At 42.7% G+C, this 19,990-nt stretch overlaps 1 protein-coding gene across 2 annotated transcripts; it reads left to right on the top strand.

Moving 5' to 3' along the window:
* The first annotated feature begins 118 nt into the window (after positions 1-118).
* On the top strand, positions 119-18,370 carry LOC143291489 (uncharacterized). Of its 2 annotated transcripts, none has more exons than XM_076601370.1 (9): positions 119-241; positions 2,558-3,250; positions 5,009-5,103; positions 6,097-6,736; positions 9,083-9,864; positions 12,288-12,339; positions 14,630-14,713; positions 15,791-16,498; positions 17,828-18,370. In XM_076601370.1, the coding sequence occupies exons 2-9, from the start codon at positions 3,085-3,087 to the stop codon at positions 17,869-17,871; spliced, it is 2,571 nt and encodes an 856-aa protein (XP_076457485.1). In that variant the 5' UTR covers positions 119-241; positions 2,558-3,084; the 3' UTR covers positions 17,872-18,370. The 2 variants fall into 2 exon arrangements, with proteins under 2 accessions (XP_076457485.1, XP_076457484.1); XM_076601369.1 differs by having other exon boundaries at positions 5,006-5,103.
* Positions 18,371-19,990: the final 1,620 nt, after the last annotated feature.

Genomic DNA, 19,990 nt, shown 5'->3' with positions numbered 1-19,990 from the left:
TTTAAACACAGTGATATCTTTATCAAATGACTTTCTTTCGTTCTACGATGTATAAAAATCATGTGTTTATTGATGACTGCAGACACATTCTACATGTGTGCGAAAGGTTTTTGACGTCAGTGCAACCGTGTCGTCAGGGCTGATGGGTGCCGCGCTGTGGCATTGAGAGCAACATCTTGCAGAAAAAAAAGCAACATGTGCAAATAAGAAGGCGTTCTGTTACACAAACATGAATGAAAAAGTCAGTATTCAGGTTTGGAAAAAGTTTACGAAATATTGCATGAACAATTGTATACTTTTTTCACCCATAAAATTGTTTATTTACATCTGTATACCAGTCTTCACCCGGTCAAACTTAAAGAAAAACAAGATAATGTTATAATTTTGTAAGGCGATTTATAAAACACACACACGAAACACGCTGATATGTCAACGTAATAAAGTTTCTTTGGAGTTTGCTTCTTAATTGCCCTTGTAATACAGAATACAGTAATCATACCAGGGGACACCCACTAAAACTAATGAAGACATTCACCAAATCAAACCTTTTTTCACATATTTTTTTTTTTTACAGAGTGTTATTAACTTCTGGAATAATCTGCCCAGTAACATTGTCACAGCAGGAACACTTAACAGTTTGAAGAATTTAATAGATAAACACTGGAAGGATTATTGCATTTATTTAATTAGAATTGTATAAAATGTGTATTTTAATGTTTATGTAGTATTTTTGTTTGTTTAGATTTTGTATATCATTGCCTTAATTGTGGGATTTCTATGTTTTACTGTATGTTTTAGTGAAAAATATCTTAACCAACTTATGTCTGTCAATCATTGACAGTTTTTGACATAAGTTGCTCTGTCAATCATTGACAGTTTTTGACATAAGTTGCACAGCAAGTTTAACAATAGATATTTCTAAACAAAAAACAAAACAAAGCAAACAACAAGAAAAAAAAGTTGTTGCTGAGAGCATGTGCCTGAAGAACTCAGGAGGGGAGGGAAAGAAGGAACTGCTTTGATATTCTGACGTGATGAATGCTGGTACTGCTGAGAATGCATATACTTATGTATATATGTATATATATATATATATATATATATATATATATATGTGTGTGTGTGTGTGTGTGTGTGTGTGTGTGTGTTCAGGTTTGGAAAAAGTTGATTCACACACACACACACACACACACACACACACACACACACACATATATATATATATATATATATATATATTTATATACATATGATAACTTAGACTTCAGTTGGTTATGAATCCTTAGGTCAAAATATCTTCCACATGCCAGTTGATCCATTTTGGCTTGTGGGTCTTGTAAAACACGCCAAGTTTTGTATGGCAGTGTTTCTGAAGAGTCAATGACCTTTGGAGCTGACAGCTTGCTGGAGACTGTTCATGACAAACCTGTCTGCTACCAGCTTGACCTTTGGAGAATTTTGTTGTTGTGAATCCATGCTGTTTCAGTGGCATTCAGTGATTCACCCCAGATGCTTACTGCTTATCCTGAGTCCCCCATACACAACTGTAAGATATTCAGGTTCATCTTCTGCAGCCCCAGTACCAGCAATCCACAGGGAGAGCTATATCTTTGTCAGGTCACCATGAGGCTACAGAGAAGACCCTCCACTGCTGCTGAGTCACTTCAAATCAAATCAAATCAAATCATGTTGCTTATTCTATAGCTGTGCCAACTGCAAAAGGGACATTTCAGGGCTTAAAAAACAACAACACACACACACAAAAATGTTAAAGGTTTTATTTAAACAGCATTAAAATGTTGAGTTGTTTCAGTGGTGTTCAGCTTGGTGCCTAGTCTGATTCAAAATTTGCTGTTGATCACATATGTACTACATCCCCTACTGACAACAGTGGTCAGTTAGTTGTGGAGCAAGGCTGAGAGAGTTCCTCCTGGGTGGAAGGCTGCTATGGTCATACTTTCTGGCATCAGTCAGTAAGAGATATGTTTTGGTTTTTTTTGCTTTTTTTACCTAACACTTTTTTTTTTTTTTTTACATGTGCATTGGCTATCACGTAACTTGAGTAATGTTGTCAAAGATGTGTTTTTGAAGAAAGACCTTCATTTGTGTGGACCCATGTTTCATTTTTGAGTCTGTAAGTCTAAAGTGTATTGCGCTTGAGTCTGTGAAGAAACCAGCTGAGACTGAATGATATGTCTTCTGTGTGGTTCAAACCCACACAATTGACTGTGAATGTGAGTGATGCCAATCACTTTGCCATGTCTCTAGGTTTAGAAACAACATTTGTTTTATTTTATCTGACGTTTTTGTGTTATTTTTCTCTTGTGTATGTTGGCCTCATGTTGAATAGCATCATGGATAGCTGGCCAGTTCCTGCTGACTCAAAATATGTTATGTCGTGTGTGGCATCAGCACCCTGTCATGTGCCCTTGTAGAGACTGAAACTGATGGTATTCTTGTTCGATACTCAGTTTTTAATGCATATTATTTCATTGTTTCTTTTGTAAGTAACCCAGCACAACATTGTCATCTGTGTCACTTTTTCTCTTTTCCACAGACAGTGTCACAGCAATCATCACAGCAATCAACACCTCCTCAGTAATGGTTTTGGCAGAAACCGAGAAACCGATGATCCTCCACTTCCTTGAAAAATAAGCTACTGGGATGTTTTCCTGCCCACCACCATCACCATCCATCCCATCCCATCTGGCACCCATCAGCCCTTTCTCCAGTACTCCCCCCTCTGTTTTTCCCCTCTGATTCCCCATCTGTTTTCCCACTTATTCCCCATCCATACCCCACCCCCCTCCCCCAAAGCCCCCAGCCCCCTCTCCGAATTCCCAGTATGTTTTCCACCTGATTACCCACCTGTTTTCCCCCAGAACTCCCACATATTTCCACCCCTGATTCCCTTTCTCTCCCCTGATTCTCCTTCTGTTTTCCCCCTGACTCGTCATCTGTTTTTTTCCCCCTGAATCATCATCTGTTTTTTCCCCTCATTCTCCAATTTCCTTACGAGCTAAAGTGAAGACTGTGGAACCGGCAACAACAGGATCACCTTTTCTGCAGAAGCTTGTGTTCTTCATGGGCATGGACTGGGTATACACAAGCTGCAGGAGGGAAGAGGCGTGGCCTGACTTGCAACATAATTACCTGGGACCACCAGCTGGGAGGATGCTGACTGTAGGGCCGGTTATTCCCCCTTGCTGTGATGCTGTTGGTTTGGCGAAACCTTCGGTCAGGAACAATGGTGGGTGTTTGTGTTGTTTTCTTCTTTTTTTTTCTTCTTTTTTTTTTATAATAAGTTTGATTTTTTAAAATTTTATTTTATTTTATTACCCTAGTATTTTTTATTTTAATTTTTTTGAAGAATTAATATAGCATGTGACTGAATTATTTCAGTTATTAAATGGATGAACACTTTAGTTGTTCTCTAACGTTTAACTTCCTTTCCTTTATGCGCACATGCACTCTGTGTCTCTGTGTCTCTCTCTGTGTGTCTTTATCTCTGTCTCTGTCTCTGTATGTCTGTCTGTCTGTCTCTCACATATTCTCTCTCTCTCTTTCTGTCTCCCTCCCTCTGTGCAGGCTGCTTATACTAAAGGGAAACAACTTTGTAAGACATTTAGCTTTTATTGTATCAGATGAACTCCCTCTAGAATGCTTGTTTCCATGACAGGTGAGAAAGGAACACAGACACAGACTCAGACACACACACTTTTATTCTCACATATATTTTCCATCAGCTGAACCTTCTGTCATCTTTATCTTTTCCCCTCTTCTCCCCGTTTACGCCCCTACCCCCTCCACCCCCTCCCCCTGCCCCTACACACCAAACAAGAAAAAAAGAATAAAAAAAGAAGAAGAAAAAAATCAAATTGCTTAGAAGCTGGAAATGTTTTAGCATGATAGAGATGACAGAAGACTTTTAGGATGGACATAAACAACCTTCCTGTAGGATTATGAAGAGGTTTTGTGAAAATGAAACCTTAACATCTGGGCAGTTTTTGTCAGCCATTGGTTGTGCAGTGTTTAAATGTAACAAGGAGGTAAATTCAGTTAATTGGACCTGTTAAGAGAGAGAGAGAAAAGAAAAAGAAAATAAAGTGAAACTATACTTTCTAAAGATGATTAGATATTTCTTCAGTCCCTCAGACTGTCCTTGTGGGTATGTCAGTGTTTGTGGGGTGTGATGTGAGGTTGGAGAAATATAAATTTAGTGATGTTATTACTTATTGTTTTCACAGTTGTGTTGTTTTAAAACAAGTTTGTATTACTATTATGAAACACATTTTTTCTTATATTCCTGAACCTCATTCATAGACCATGTGTTATTAAATGTGCTTACAGCTGTGGTGTAAGTGATATATAAATAAATGTGCATAATTGTTACTATCAATATTACTTTTCTCAGTTTCTCTCTTAGCATATCTATAATTATTATCATGATGAATAGTATTATAAAGTTTAGGTGGATGGGAATATTCTAGGGGATCCTTTGGTGGAAAATGGAACTGTTTTATAATTCTAAAGCCAGTTAATCAAAAACAAGACTGTTTTTTTTATTTGTTAAAATACTGAGTTTTCAGAATTTTGTGCTTGCTTTTCATCATCAGTAGTGAAAAGTTTTATGATTAGTTGTTATGAGGCATGCATATAATGTGTCAAGTGGACCACTTGAGAAACATTTTCATGTCCACTTTCTTTGTTCAGTTGCCAATCAAACTCACAGGTGATTTGTTGTCTTTAATCAGCACTGTCTTTTTTCTTCTTCTTCTTCTTCTCATCTTCCTGTCCACATTAGTTTCTTGATCAAAGTTGTTTTTTTTTCTTCTCTATAGATTTTTGCCTTGGAGAGTACATTTGGATTTACAAAAGTGATGAAGTTACTGCTGCTGCTGCTGCTACCACTACTATTAGCAATGATCATAATGATGATAGTGATGAATGATGATGATGGTGATGATGGTGATATTAACAAGGGCACCTTGTACATACTGTTCAGCAGCAGAGGGTGGAGCATGGACCAGAGGTTTTGAGACAGCCCCACCACCCCCAGTTCCAGACTCCTGTCCCGGCACTGATGACCTGGCCCACACTGAGGTAGGTGGGGGTTGGTGTCGCAGGTAGTAGGGCAGCACTGCCACAGCCAGGTACTTAGTTGTGCTGGTTTGTGTACTGTGGTGGACACTGTGTCTGTGTCCGTGTGTGTGTGTGTGTGTGTGTTGAACAGCTTGTGGTGATGGGGACTCAGGGGAGTGTGTGTGAGTGTTTGTGAGCGCATGTGTGTGTGTGTGTGTGTGTGTCTGTGTGTCTGTCTGTCTGTATGTCCGTGCTCTTGTTCTGGACAGCTTGTGATGGTCACATACAGTGTGTATGTTTTGTGTCTGTGTTTTGAGCAGTTGGTGGTGTGTGTGTGTGTGTGTGTGTGTGTGTGTGTGTGTGTGTGTGTGTGTGTGTGTGTGCTGTTTCTTTTTTTTAATCAGTGTTTAGATTTGATGAGGAGAAGTCATGCAGTCATTGGGAAACTCAAGCAAAACCACAAAAGACTCCCCACCCACCTTATCCCCTCCTCAAAGAAGAATGCTAAAGGGGGGAACCAGTGTCAGAGAAGGGAAGTAATCGGAAATATTTTGTGTGAGGGGGATTGCATAGATTGCCTCCCTTCCATCGGAACTGGAGAAACTTGCTTTTTTTTTCCTTCTTTTTTTTTGCTCCCCCCCCCCCTTCCCCCCTCCCATGATTACTGATAATGTCTTTGCTTTTGTTTTTAAATTTGTTTCACGAATGCAAGAATGTTTCTTTTCTCTCAGAAAATGTTGCACGGTCTGCAGTATTGGTGTTAAGTTTTATTCTGTAGCAGACAGTCTTTGTGAATTGAATATTAACGTGTTATAGTGATATGTGGTCTGGAACTTGACATTTGGTTTTGGGATGGCTTTTTTTTTTTTTTTAAAGTACATTTTATCTTGATCAAATTGATGTGTCCTCTACAGTGGGCTGGGTCGTAAACAGTGTAAACTTTTATTGAATTCAGTGTTTTCCTGAAGAATTAACTGCTAATTTAAAACATATTTTCACTTATTGTCTTTGCAGTCTCTGTGCTTGACAGTAAGTGATGGGGAAGAGTGGCCACAGCAGTCTCTTGGAGCTGGAGCATACCTGTGTGGAGAAGGACTGCTGGACAGGAACGGCAACTGTCACACCGATGGAGAGGGTCAGCGGCAGTCGGACGCTAAACTCAGCTGTGAGGGGACCCAGCCAGCAGCAGAAAGGATAAGCAGTGGCCCATCCCACCAGGATCGGAGCGGAGCAACACCAGGCAGCCGAGTCCAGCGAGGGACCAGCACGGTGCCCTCTGATCTGCAGTGCTGTCCCGAACAACAGACATCGCTGGAGTGGCTGCGTCAGCAGCACCAGAACTGGAACGCCCAACCCAGCCTGGCAGGAGTGTTTGTAGAGCAGCCTTTCTTGCCAGGAGCGCGCCCCTTGTTCTCCAGCGTGCAGCCCATGGTCTTGGAGCCGTTGGGTTGCCAGTTCCAGAGCCCCATACCTGGGCAGCCTGGGCAGCATGGGCAGCCTGGGCAGCCTGTTCGCCCTCGGCGCCATGTGTGTCCTTACTTCATTGAGCTTCGCTCGGTTCAGGGCCCTCGGGCAGAAGGTGGCGTGGCAGGTTGTGGTGCCTCCTCGCAGATGGGGGGCTGTCAGGGTGCGATGTATGGACCTGGGAGCACAGGTATGGGACTGCTTGCTCTGTGTGTGTGTTTGTGTGTGTGTGTGTGTGTGTGTGTGTGTGTGTGTGTGTGTTTGACTTTTGCATTGCATAAGAGTGCACACACAAGAGAGAATCTGGCATGCAGTCAGAAGCCAGTGTTGTGTGCCCATCATGATGGGATCTGCCTGATCAGACTGTCTCTTACCAAAGGGAGGAGTGCACAGGCATCAGGCATTACTGAGCACCAGACATTACTGAGCACCAGGCATCACTGAGCACCACCAGACATCACTGAGCACCACCAGACATCACTGAAGCAGACATCACCGAGCACCACAGCACCACCAGACATCACTGAGCACCACCAGGCATCACTGAGCACCACCAGACATCACTGAGCACCACCAGGCATCACTGAGCACCACCAGACAGGCGTCACTGAGCACCACCAGGGATCACTGAGCACCACCAGGCATCGCTGAGCACCACCAGACATCACTGAGCACCACCAGACAGGCATCACTGAGCACCACCAGGCATCACTGAGCACCACCAGACACCACTGAGTACCAGACATTGTACACCACCAGACATCACTGAGCACCACCAGGCATCACTGAGCTCCAGACATTGAGTACCAGACATCATTGAGCACCAGACATCACTGAGCACCACCAGGCATCACTGAGCACCAGACATCAAAATGATCATTGAGCACTAGACATCACTTAGCATCAAGCATTCACTAATCACCAGACATTTACTCAGCACCAAGCATTTAATCAGCATCAGGAATCACTGAGCACAAGGCATCACTGTACACCAGAAATTTTATTAGCACCAGTCATCATCACTCATAACCAGACGTTACTTTGAGCAGTATGAGAGAAATAAGTAAGTAAGCAGATATGTTCTCTCTCTCTCTCTCTCTCTCTCTCTCTCTCTCTCTTGCTGATGAAAATTTCAGGAAACAATCAATGAAACTGAAAATTGTAAAGAATTGTACTGGTAAAGTAGACGTGAGTTAAAAAAAAAAAAAAAAACGATTCAAAATGTGAAAAGCTGCTTAAAGTTCCAAGGACTAATCTGAAATGTGCTGGAAATAGGTCTTTCAGAGCTCAGGTTCCCCAAGTGTGGAACTCTCTACCTTCATCTCTTAGAAATTCCTCTGATCTACATTTCTTTAAGTCAGATCTGAAAACTTACAATTTCCTAAGCATTTTTGTTCTGGGCGGAATGGTTAAACCAAGGTATGCTTGTTGGCAAGTATCTTTGTGCTAGTATTTTTGTAGTCCTGTTTTAAAGCATTGTGTATTTTATGTAGTTTCAGTCCTAGATGTGATGTCATTTTTTCTATCTGGTTATTTTTAATGGGCATGTGTGGATGTGTGTGTGCGTGTGTGTGTAAGTACGTGCATGTGTTTCTGAGGTTACAGTGCTCTGGTATCCGTGTGAGTGTGTAGGCATGTTAGTATGTCCAAACAGAATTCTATGTTAGAAAATAAGAAATATTTTAATGCTTATGCAATTTTGTTTTTAGTGTAGTTGATATTTAATGTCAGTGTGTGTGTGTCTGTAAGGGAGGGACATTTATATATATGTGTGTGTGGGGGGGAGGGTTGAGGGGGGGGGGGGGTTCTATGAAATGCATTTTGTTTTAATCTAAGCCATATTTACTTCATAGCTTTTATAATCTTTAGTGTACTTTTGCATTCATATGAACACACTGGATGTTTTCCATTGTCAGATAGCGGTTGATATGTTTTTTAAGGCATGTTTATAGTTGACTATGATGTAAGGCGCTTTGAGCAGCATTGGTGCTGGATATCGCGCCATAGAAAAACTATGTATTATTATTATCATTATTATTATTATTAAGAGGAAAGAAAGAGAAAGGAATTAACAAAGAAAGAGAATTTAATTTTTTTTATGGAAAAACAACTTGAGGAAACATTTTCTGCACCATAACAAAGAAGGGAAAGAGGCTGAGAAAGAAGATGCAGCTGTTATTGTACATATTGTATTGGTAATGTTACTGCAGTACTCATATTGATTTACTTTCACTGTAACTTAAGATCACAATTTATGATGTGAAACATGGACGTAAGTGTTACCCCAGTGAAATGGCATTGAATGCTGTGAATATGATTGTGTGTTTGCATTTTGAGCAATGAGTTGGTCACATTATTAATAACAGACCATGCATTATATGTTGTATTTGATACATGAATGTTTTTGACAGTTCTTTTTTACAGTTGTTTTTCATGTTTATTATGTTCTTTTGTTCATTTTGTCTGTACTCCTGTGTGGTGTAAAGAGGAGTGAAAAGAATCTTGAATTGTTTCACACCCCAGCATTCTTTTGCAGTGGAGCCCAGTTACCAGGAGGGTGTGATTGAGGTGGTGCTGACAGCCAGAGACGAAGGGGGGTGTGGTGGTTGGGATGTGAGCAGCAGGCCCTCTGCTGTGGCTCAGGAAGAGAAGTTCCTACAGACTGGCATCGGGTCACCCAGCGGCTTCTTTCCCCAGAACCCACCCCCTTATCTGGAATCCACCAGCCACAGTTGGATATGGTCAGACAGGACGCCCCCTGGCACACAGCCGCAACAGAGAGACCTGCTCCCAGCAGTGATCCGTCATCCTGGCTCGACCCTCGGTGTTTGTCATCCTGGCTGTCCGTACTGCATGGCCCAAAGGCACCCTGCTTGCTACGCCACGCCCCCAACCTGCGAGTGTCTGACCTACTTCCTGCAGAGGCTGTCGGAACAGGGGCAGGCACTGGAGAGGCAGAGATACAGAGGCGCGGCCACTCCCACTGCCCCCTTTGACTACAGACAGTTGCCCATTCAGCCTGACCCCGTAAGCAAGACCTCTGGGGCTAAAGGCACCACCCCGGGTAATAGGCAGGAGGCAAGGGAGGTCCTGATGTCCTATCCCACTTGTCACCCCCCTACCACCGTCAGCTGTGCTGTTGGTGGAAGGGACCAGGTGGCAGATGTGGCAGATGCCACCACCCAGTGGGGTAAGTTGGAAGCTCCACAATGCGTTGACAACAGCCAAGAACCTGACTGGTCCATGCTAGTGCAGGATGGGTCAGTCATCAACTGTGAACAGGGTGCTTTTGTTGAGGCTGACAGTGGGGAAAGAGCTGTGAGTAGACGTTGCTGACACTGCTGTCTGTGTGTGTGTGTGTGTGTGTGTGTGTGTGTGTGTGTGTGTGTGTGACACTGCTGTCACTGTGTGTGTGTGTGTGTGTGTGTGTGTGTGTGTGTGTGACACTGCTGTCACTTTGTGTGTGTGTGTGTTGGGTATCCAGATTTATCAATCTGTTTATCAAAAGAAAGAGTACTGCATGTGGGATACACAGAATTTGTTGTGATTGATCACAATGGAAGTATTTAGTTGGTGTGCTGTATGTAAATTACAGTTACAGCAAAATCAAAAAGAAAAGGTCAAAATTAAATGGTCACTGTCACTTTCATTTGTTGTTCACAAAGTTAAATGTCAAACTCAAAGCAATTATTCAGTAGAATTTTGAAACTTTGCTTCCTGTAATTCAGTATAGTAAATCTTTCTCAGGCAGACCATTACAGACCCTGTTATAATCTTGTTGATGTACTTAAGAACAGGAACTGGGGAGAGAGGGAGGGAGAAGGGGCATAGAGCAACAGTTTGACACACCGTCCTTGGGCTGGTGGGGAGGGGTTGGCAGTGTGGGGTAGAGCAATCAGAATTTCTTACCACATATCTAAAATTGATAAAAATACAGTTATCCATACCATTTCAACAAAGCACACAGAATCGTGACCAGTATGAAGACCAGTGCATAGCTGACATGTTATTAGAGAACAGAATTTCAACAGGTATGTAGACATTTTGTAGACAGCTGATGATGCTATGGGGAAACAGAATTATGATAAGTATGTGGACATGTTTGCAGCTACCTACGCTATGACTATGAAGAAACAAACTTGAGATGACTATGAGTATGATATGAACTTATTATGACAGAAGAAAATGTTGTTGACAGCTTACAATAATGTTCTGGACAGCTGACGATGATATGAACCAACATAGTTGTGACAGGTATGAAGACTGTTTTAGACCTCTGATGATGGTATTAACCAACAGAATTATGGCAGGTATGAAGACTGTTTTAGACTGCTGATATGCTATGAACTTACATAATTTTGACAGGTATGAAGACTGTTATTGCTATGAACCAACAGAATTATAAGTATGAAGACTGTTTTAGACAGCTGATGATGGTATTAACCAACAGAATTATGACAGGTGTGAAGACTGTATTAGACAGCTGATGATGCTATGACTCTGAGCCAAAATAATTATGACAAGTATGAAGACTGTATTAGACAGCTGATGATGCTATGACTGAGCCAAAATAATTATGACAAGTATGAAGACTGTTTTAGACAGCAGACAATGGTATGAACCAACAGAATTGTGACAAGTATGAAGACTGTTTTTGACAGCTGATGATTCTGTGAACAAACAGAAAATTGACAGGAATGAAGACAGTGTTGTAGACAACTGATGATGCTATGAACCAACAGAATTATGACAGGTATAGAGACTGTGTTGTGGACAGCTGATGATGCTATGAACCAACAGAATTATGACAGGTATAGAGACTGTGTTGTGGACAGCTGATGATGCTATGAACCAACAGAATTATGACAGGTATAGAGACTGTGTTGTGGACAGCTGATGATGCTATGAACCAACAGAATTATGACAGGTAGGAAGACAGTGTTGTGGACAGCTGATGGTGCTATGAGCCAAAAGAATTATGACAGGTATGAAGACTGTTTTAGACAGCAGATAATGGTATGAACCAACAGAATTATGACAGTTATGAAGACTGATTTTGACAGCTGATGATGCTGTGAGCCAACAGAATTATGACAGGTATGTAGACAGTGTTGTGGACAGCTAACAGTTCCATGAACCAACAGAATTGTGACAGGTATGTAGACAGTGTTGTGGACAGCTGACAGTCCTATAAACAAACAGAATTATGACAGGTATGTAGATAGTGTTGTGGACAGCTGATGATTCTATGTACCAACAGAATTATGACAGGTATGAAGTGATGGCCCAGTGGTCCTGCATCCATCTAGGCAGAGAATCTGAGTGCTTGGGATCAAATTCCACACTCAGCAATATAGTCTGCTCCTCCGCTACACCTTGAGTGGTAGTCTGGACGCTAGTCATCTGAATAAGATGATAAACTGAGGTCCTTTGTTTTGCATGCACTTAGTACACATAAAAAACCACATAAAAGATACACTTGCAGGCTGGAAAAAGGTGGTGCTGCACTGTGTGAGAGCAGCCAAACTTTCACATAAAGAAATCTGTAATGACAAAGAGTAACACAGTACAGTACAGTACAGTACAGTACAGTACAGTACAGTACAGTACAGTGCAGTACAATACAATACTGAATGAATACAAATGTTGTAGACAGCTGACGATGCAATAAACCAATAGAATGAAGACAGTGTTGTGGATTGCTGACTATGCTAAGTGCACTGTGCTTACTGGGTGTACAGAAAACCAACACCACAGGTCCAGTGACATATCCCTGCAGACAGGCTGTCACAGGTGAGAGAGAGAGAGAGAGAGAGAGAGTGTGTGATTTTGTGTCTGTAAGTGTGTGATGTGTGTCTCTGTGTGTGTGATGTGTGTCTGTCTTTGGTGTCATTTGTCTGCTTTAAGCACAATCACAGTGTCTTTCTTTTGGCCATTCCCCCTCCTTCCTTCCCTTTTTGTGTGTGTATGTGTGTGTACCCTGAGTGTCTTACCTCTAACTTCAATCATTCTTTTGAGTCTACATTGAATTACACTGAACATAACGTATATTTGCCTTTCGGGGCAGAGGCAGGTACTGTAATTGATTTTGTGTGTTTGTGTGGGGATGGAAGGGTGGTATTGGGGGTCTGGGGGTGGATGGGTGGTGGTGGTGGTGAGCCCATTCTGAGTTGAATGCATACTTAATGCCAAAGTTTTTACCATGGTTGAGATTTTCTTCCATTCAGTATCCACAAGCACCACGCCAGTTTGTTACATAATCTACATTACATTCTGATTGGTTGAGGCATGAAGATGATTAGATTCACTGTGATTTAGGCTGCGGCCATAGTAAACCCGGTTTTTTACCGCCGTCTTTTTTGCCGGCCCGGGTAAAAGAACCTGCCTGGTTTAATTGCTCTGTGGCGTCACCGATGACGGATGTGGGTGGCCATAGTGGAGCAGGCCCGGCCCGGCATTTTCAACCCGTCGTTTCGACTTTCGTGCAAAACGTCCGTTTGCCGGGTCGACGGAAAGGAAAAGGGAAAGGGGAAGAACTCCGTTCCTAATTTTTCAACGACTTATCTCCCTTGCAAACATGGACGAAGAGAAGTTGATCAGTGCTGTGAGGCTCAGAACATTTATTTACAGCAGGAGTGACAAAAGACATGCCGACAGAGATCTTGTGGCGGCTGCATGGGAGAACATTGCGAAAATGGGGAAAATGGTAAATTACTAAATTGCTGTGTTTTTTTTAAATTCACATGTCTCTCTCTCTCACACACACACACACACATACACACATACGCACGCACGCACGACACACACGCACGCACACACACACAAACACACACACACACACACACACATATGTGCGCGCAGATGTACACACTAGAACTGCTCGGCAGAAGTCAGTTGACTTTTCTCGAAGATCAGGTTTCCACTTTTCGTTTTCTTTCCAGACACACCTGTCTTGCTCAAGTGCTTTAGCGACAGACTTTCTTCCACTTTCAGAGGTGGTAGCTTTGTAGTGATAGAGAAAGGAGTTTTTGTCCTTGGTTTCTGGGATGTCTGCGGTGAGTGTCTGTGTGAAACCTGAGCATATAAATAATGCTGTCTTTATTAAAAAAAAAAAAAAAAAAAAAAAAAAAAAAGAGAGAAAAAAAGATTGGGTTATTTGGGGTTGGTGATGACAGCAGTGATGCTTTTGGGATAAGCATTTTGGGATAAGTTTTAAGGAGGGGAGAGGGGTTCAGTCTGAAGGAATGACAAAGGAGGGGAGAGCCTTTTATTTTCACATCTCTGTCCCCACCCAGACCAGTTTGACGGACAGAGTGGTCACTGATTGTCTGGGCTGCCATGGTTGAAGGTTTTTAGCTGTTGGGTCGACAGAGGAGTATTGATTGAAGGTCAACGTTGGGGGAGGTCTGGAGCCTAAGCAGGGTAGGAAGCTTTGGAGTTGTTATTTTCTTGGACAGGTCATTTATTCGGACCCTATGTTTTAGGAGCATACCAATGTGCCCATGACCAGATGTGCCTCATATTCTGCTTTGCTGGTCCTTTCAGCTGTTTTGTTGCTGTTGGTTTTTTTTTCTAGAAAGGTTTGGATATTTTTAGTCTTTTTGTGGATTTGATAACTGGACATTCTTTACATGCTGTATTCTTTGTTGTATACAGGACATGTGAGTTGTCTGCTGACATGTTTTTTGTTTTGAATGCACAATTCAATACATAATGTTGTGTATTGTTCATGGATATATAACTATGTTCATGTTACTTTTTTTTTATAATCCTCAAGTGAAACAGTGACATAATTCTCAATGCCAGAGGCATGTTCCAGGTTTATGTGCATGGATATGACTTTTTTTCTTTTTTTTTCTAAGTTTTTTGTTGTTGTTATAGGTTGTATAGGATAATTATATATTGTCTGTGTTTTCAGCTCTGATATGGACCTATTTGGTCAACTGGGCTATAAGCAGAGATGGGGGCATACCTCATCAGCTGTGCCTGCTCAGTGGCTTTCCTATCTGTCCGCCATTCATAGCCTTGTGTTTTGTGTGTGTGTGTGTGTGTGTGTGTGTGTGTGTGTGTGTGTGTGTCTCAGATAAGGATGTGTGCAGAATGTGTAACGCCTGCATCAGTGGTGCCGGCTTGTCCATGGACCAGACGATAAATGTCGTCACTGCAGGTAGGACTATGATGGGTTTGGTGATGATGGTGAGCAGTTTTGTAATTTTGTAGTTTGTGCAGCTGAAAAGAGATTGATATTTGAAGTTTTTCTGCCCTGATGTGACCCTTTGTGATCGGTTGGTCTGCTAGCAACAAAGATGAATCAAATAATACATGGTAAATAAATAGATGAATAAATCAATAAATGAACAAAATAAATCAATAAATGAACAAAATAAATAAATGAACAAAATAAATCAATAAATGAATAAATAAAATAGATAAAGAAACGAATGAATGACTAAAGGAAAGAATGAAATGTGTTTCAAGGCAACTTGTGCTTTTACAGATACAGGTGTTGGTTAGGTGCTTCAGTCAATCAGTGCATTGAAAGATTCAGGGTGCCAAAACACTTATGTGATGCTTGGATTTGAAAAAGCCACCCCCATATTATCTTTGTTTCGTTTTCTGTCTTGTCTGTCTGTCTATCTGTCTGTCTGTCTGTCTGTCTGTCTCTCTCCCCTATTCTCTTTCTCTGTCTCTCATCCCTCCCATTCCTCTCTTTTTCTTGATCTTTTTTTTTTATCCCATGATCAGCCAGAAGCCCGAATCAATCATTGTATGTATTGATGCACATAGTTGGATGATTAGTTAGAATATAGCAGTGTGCAAAGTTAGTTAACTGGTTAATCTATAGATCCAGTCCACAGACACCTTAACCACATTGCTACAGAAGTACACTAGAAAGGTATTATGAATAGTCATCTTTGTGCCAGAACTTTTGCAACAGATGTTGCTGAGAGTTCTTTTTTCTTTCTGTACCCTTTCTCTCTTTTAAGATACCTAAATCTGGCAGTTCCTCCTCCCCCCCCCCCCATCCCATAGCCTTGTGCTTTCAGTTATTCTCCCTCCTCCGTCACTTCCATACATACATCGAATTGTGGAAAAGCCCTCCTCCCCACCCCCCGACACACACAGTGCTGTGAATGTTGTATGTGAAAAAATATTGCATCAATCTGCAAATGATGTAGTAGTTTTTGAGTTCACCATGACAGTAAGTAACGGCTTGTTTGGGTGCCATTGGTTGACGTTTCAGGTTATAATTGTCGTGGTGTAAGGGAGGGTGAGGAAGCTGCCAAAAGAGAGCAGAAATCTGAAAAAGTCTGTCAGTTTGTGGAGAATGAATCCGAACGTCGGTATCGCGGCAATGAGGGACCCAAGTCCAGAGGGGAAGAGGAGCCGACTACCAACACTACCACCACCACCGACACCACCGTGAAGTCACCACAACTCCGGGATGATATCCGTGCCCGCAGTGTCAGCCCCACCCCTCAGCCCTCCTCTGCCCCTACGGTGGTGGACGTCAATGTCCATGTCCAGTCTACGTTCAACATGGAGGAAGCTGTGAGCGACGTGAAGCAGCACCTGATGAAGTACCTGAAGCAGGTGAGGCAGCTGCACCAGCAGTGGCTGGACCTGCAGACGTCGGAGATGGTGTGCGGCGTGGAGAAGCTGGTGGAGGTGGACAAGCTGTCGCAGATGGTGGCTCAACATCGCGGCTCGCAGCGCCAACCCTTCCCCTGCACCTGCAGCGGACAGGGCAGCGGGGACCAGAGGTCGGCCAGCACTCGCCGACAGGCGGCCCAGACACAGACGGCGGGCGGGGGTAGGGCAGGAGGGACGTCAGTGGGGGCAGTGGGGCAGTCCAGGCCAGAGCAAGCAGCGCCAGAGCAGGAAGGGGTGACCCGCATTGTGGCGTGGACAACTGGGTCAGGGGTGGCCAGGGAGGACTGCAGTGATGAAGGTAGGTTGGATATGGTGAGGTGTCGGTTTGTGTGTCCGTCGTTGCTTCTTCTCCTTCCTTTTTCTTTAATTTAACTTTGTTATATGAATTGGCGATTTCAAGTGGCCTACCAGCGTTGTTCTTGTGGTTTATTGTCTTGTGTAAAGACGGAAGCAGCTTTCATTTGGCTTAATATGTTGTATTGTACTGCGTTACTCTTTTGTCACTTAGATTTCTCAGCATGAAATTTGAGCTGCTGTCCCCAATGAAGGTGAACCACTACAATGAGAGCACCACCCTTTTTTTCCTGCCAGCAAGTGTATTTGTTTTCCTATCAAAGTGGATTTTTCTACAGAATTTATGTGCTCAAAGTGCATGCTGCACACAGGACCTCATGTGTATCATCTCATCTGAATGACTAGCATCCAGACCACCGTTAAGGTCTAGTGCACGGGGAGAAAATACTGAGTATGGTAACTGAACCAGCGCACTTGGATTCTCTGCTTCTAAAGGTGGACACATTGACTGTAAGCCAACACTCCAAATGTTCTGATCATGTTTGTTTTTGCAGTCCTGTTCAGTTTGAAACTTGCAGTGTCAAAGACTTAGTTAGACACAGTGTATTTGCATAAGATGGACGCCTTTTTTTTTCAAAACTTGCATCAGCAAGATGGAAAACTACAATTTTTTTCCCCCACCTCGATCTGTGTGAGCAGGTTGACCTGACTTTATGGTCTTACTCATGTACGTTCCTTGGGGAGCATCGCACCACAGCAGCACTCTTCCAGTAAACTGAGTTCAGACTTGTCCTCATCAGTTGGGCCCATGTCCATCCAGCTGCCTTCATCTCGTCCTCCACCAGCCTTCTTTGTCTGTCCTATGTTTTTTTTGTTGTTTTTTTTAGATTTGTGCGGGGTGTGGGCTAATCCCGCTCATTTCCTACTTTTGGTCTCCTTGGAGATGGGAATCTGCTTGGTTCTTTCCCACAAGATGGCGTTTTGATATTGTTCATGGCCACCAAATGACCATGATGTATCTCGGACAGGGCAGACTTTGAGTGAGAAAAGAAATATAGCTTGTCAGATTGGGAAAGACCTGAATTTTACTTCAGGTGTAAGGAGGTTGGGGCTGATGAAAAACAGATGGCAAATCATGCACAAAGAGAGAGAGAGAGAGAGAGAGAGAGAATGTGTGTGTGTGTATGCATATGCATGCGTATGTGTTTGTATGTATGTGCGTGTGTGTGTGTGCTCGCTTGCGTATTTTCTGCTTTCTTGCTTGTGTGAAGAAAGTTTGGTAAGGGCCCTGACGTATGTGTGAACCGTTTCGGTGCTGTCTGTTTTGTTTCAGATTTGCCCGTGTGCCGATCTCTGGCAATCCTCCGTGACTACTGACCTAAACTTCCGATCTCTTGTCTATCAAGACCACTTCTTCACGGTGGATTATTGCCATAAAATCAGAGCAATGTAGTAAATCACAGTCTGCAATCAGTTCAGCCAATGACCTGTGATGTGACATTAGTTTTGGCTGTTACCGCCACACGAAAAGGTGAAGGGAAAGATGAAGAGTTGGGGCAAAAAGTGGAATCAGAATGCTTTTTAAGGATTATTCAAGGAAATTGTGCCCGTTTCGTTTCTCCATAGATATCTCACTGGTTAAATCATACTGATGGCGGTCTGTTTCAGTGTGCAGTACCGCACACAAACAGAGCAGGTAGTGGCATGCGTTTATAAATTGTCTTTGTAGCTTTAAAATAGGGCATACACTTCACTTGGGTCGATAACAGCTTTCATAATAACAATAACTGCCGTAACAATAATAATTATGACTATAATCATAATAATATTAATAATAAAACTAGTAATGATGATATCAGTAATAAAAATAGAAATAATGCAACACTTGGTGAATCAGAATGTGTTTCTTATGTCATGAGCAGTAAATGGACATCTATTATTAAAAAAAACAACAACAAACAAAACAAAAACAACCATAAAACAAAAACACAAACAAACAACAAAAACAACAGCTGTGCTGCCACAGATCTAATGCAGCTGTGCAGTGGCCTGTTGACAGAGACATGAGCATCCACATGTTAGTCAACTGATGGTGCACATGGTAAAAAGAGAAGGAAAGGTGTGCATGTGGAAAGCCAGTTGAAAGGAAACGAGACACCCCCTTTAAGCTCACGATTTCTCGCAATCCCACGATTTCTCTCACTTCACTTTGAGAGAAATCGTGGGATTGCGAGAAATCGTGGTTGTTTCCCTTCCATGTTTTCTCTCACTTGCGAGAGATTGTGGGGGGCGCCCCCCACGATTTCTCACAATGTGTGAGAAATCATGGGAAGTCCCCCTTATTTTAATCAAAAAGGTTTTCTTTGTCAGCGGAGTTGGGTTCTTGTCTTTTCCCAATGCAAATCAAAGTGAGAGAAATAGTGGGATTGCGGGAAATCTTGGGCTTACACCCCCCGTCGGAGAAACTTGAAGTGACAACCGTCACAGTGGTAAGGCAGCGCCACGATACTGACACCTTTCGCCTTCTACTTATCTTTCCATGTACTATATTTTAACGTATTTACATTAGTGTTATTCTTAATTGATTTGTTTATTTATAATTATTTTCTAAAGACATGATCAACTCTTTGGGTTATGTCAAGATCAGGCATCTGCACCTCTTTTTTTTTTTTTTCTTTCCAGCAGATGTGGTGTAACGGATATGTAGATCTGCCCGCATGCACTGACACTTTCTTGAAATTGAAACTGATTCTGAAAACTGACATAGAGTCGACAGTGACACAGTGGCCCTGTTCTCACCTGCACACCACCACCGCTCGGTCATTGCGAAGAGCATTCACCACCTCCCCCCCTCCCCCCCGTCTCCTCGCCGTTATGGTGGACGTCTGCTTCCCTTCCTAGTTTCCCCCACCACTTCCCCCCCTCCGCCTCCAACGGACTCCTCCTCCCTTGCCAGACAAAGATATGTTTTTTTTTTTCCAGTGGTGGATACAGTTAATCAATACAACGTCATCCTCTTCGTTGAACCCGTCTGACATCAATTCCATCACTTTGCTGATGTCCGTGACTATCTCGTGATGGGTGCTGGGTAATCTGTTTCAACGTGTCATAACCCTCTGAACTCAGACATGTGTTGTACGATAATTAATTCAATGTATGTGGCCGGTCAACTTGCAGTTTGATCGCTCATATACAATGCATCATCGGGATGGGGATCGGGGAACTACAGGAGGCCTGCACGTTTGTCGATGTTGGAAATTGGAACAATCTCCAGTCCACCCTTCACTACTAGGGGCTGTAAAACCTAGATCTTCTAGGCTGATAGCAAGTTGCTCAAACGATTTTGCTATTGTGCCGATCTGACAATATGATGAATTGTTATCGACCCCCCCCCCCCCCCCCCCGCCCCTTACCCTCGCCCCGCCCTCCGCACACCCTCCCTCCCCCGTCCCTTCACCTTCTGTGAGGATGCCAGGGGTTCTTTAAAAAAAAAAAT

The sequence above is a fragment of the Babylonia areolata genome, chromosome 17, assembly GCF_041734735.1.
Source record: "Babylonia areolata isolate BAREFJ2019XMU chromosome 17, ASM4173473v1, whole genome shotgun sequence".
NCBI lineage: Eukaryota > Metazoa > Mollusca > Gastropoda > Neogastropoda > Buccinidae > Babylonia > Babylonia areolata.
Note: the sequence above shows the minus strand (reverse complement) of the source record. Positions and strands in the feature narration are given on the sequence as shown.

Excerpts from the sequence above, each read along its gene's own strand:
- LOC143291489 (XM_076601369.1), top strand. The coding sequence starts at position 3,085 with ATGGGCATGGACTGGGTATACACAAGCTGCAGGAGGGAAGAGGCGTGG. Across the intron at positions 5,104-6,096 it reads ATGACCTGGCCCACACTGAG|TCTCTGTGCTTGACAGTAAG; the intron begins GTAGGTGGGGGT and ends TTGTCTTTGCAG. Across the intron at positions 14,714-15,790 it reads GATAAATGTCGTCACTGCAG|GTTATAATTGTCGTGGTGTA; the intron begins GTAGGACTATGA and ends TTGACGTTTCAG.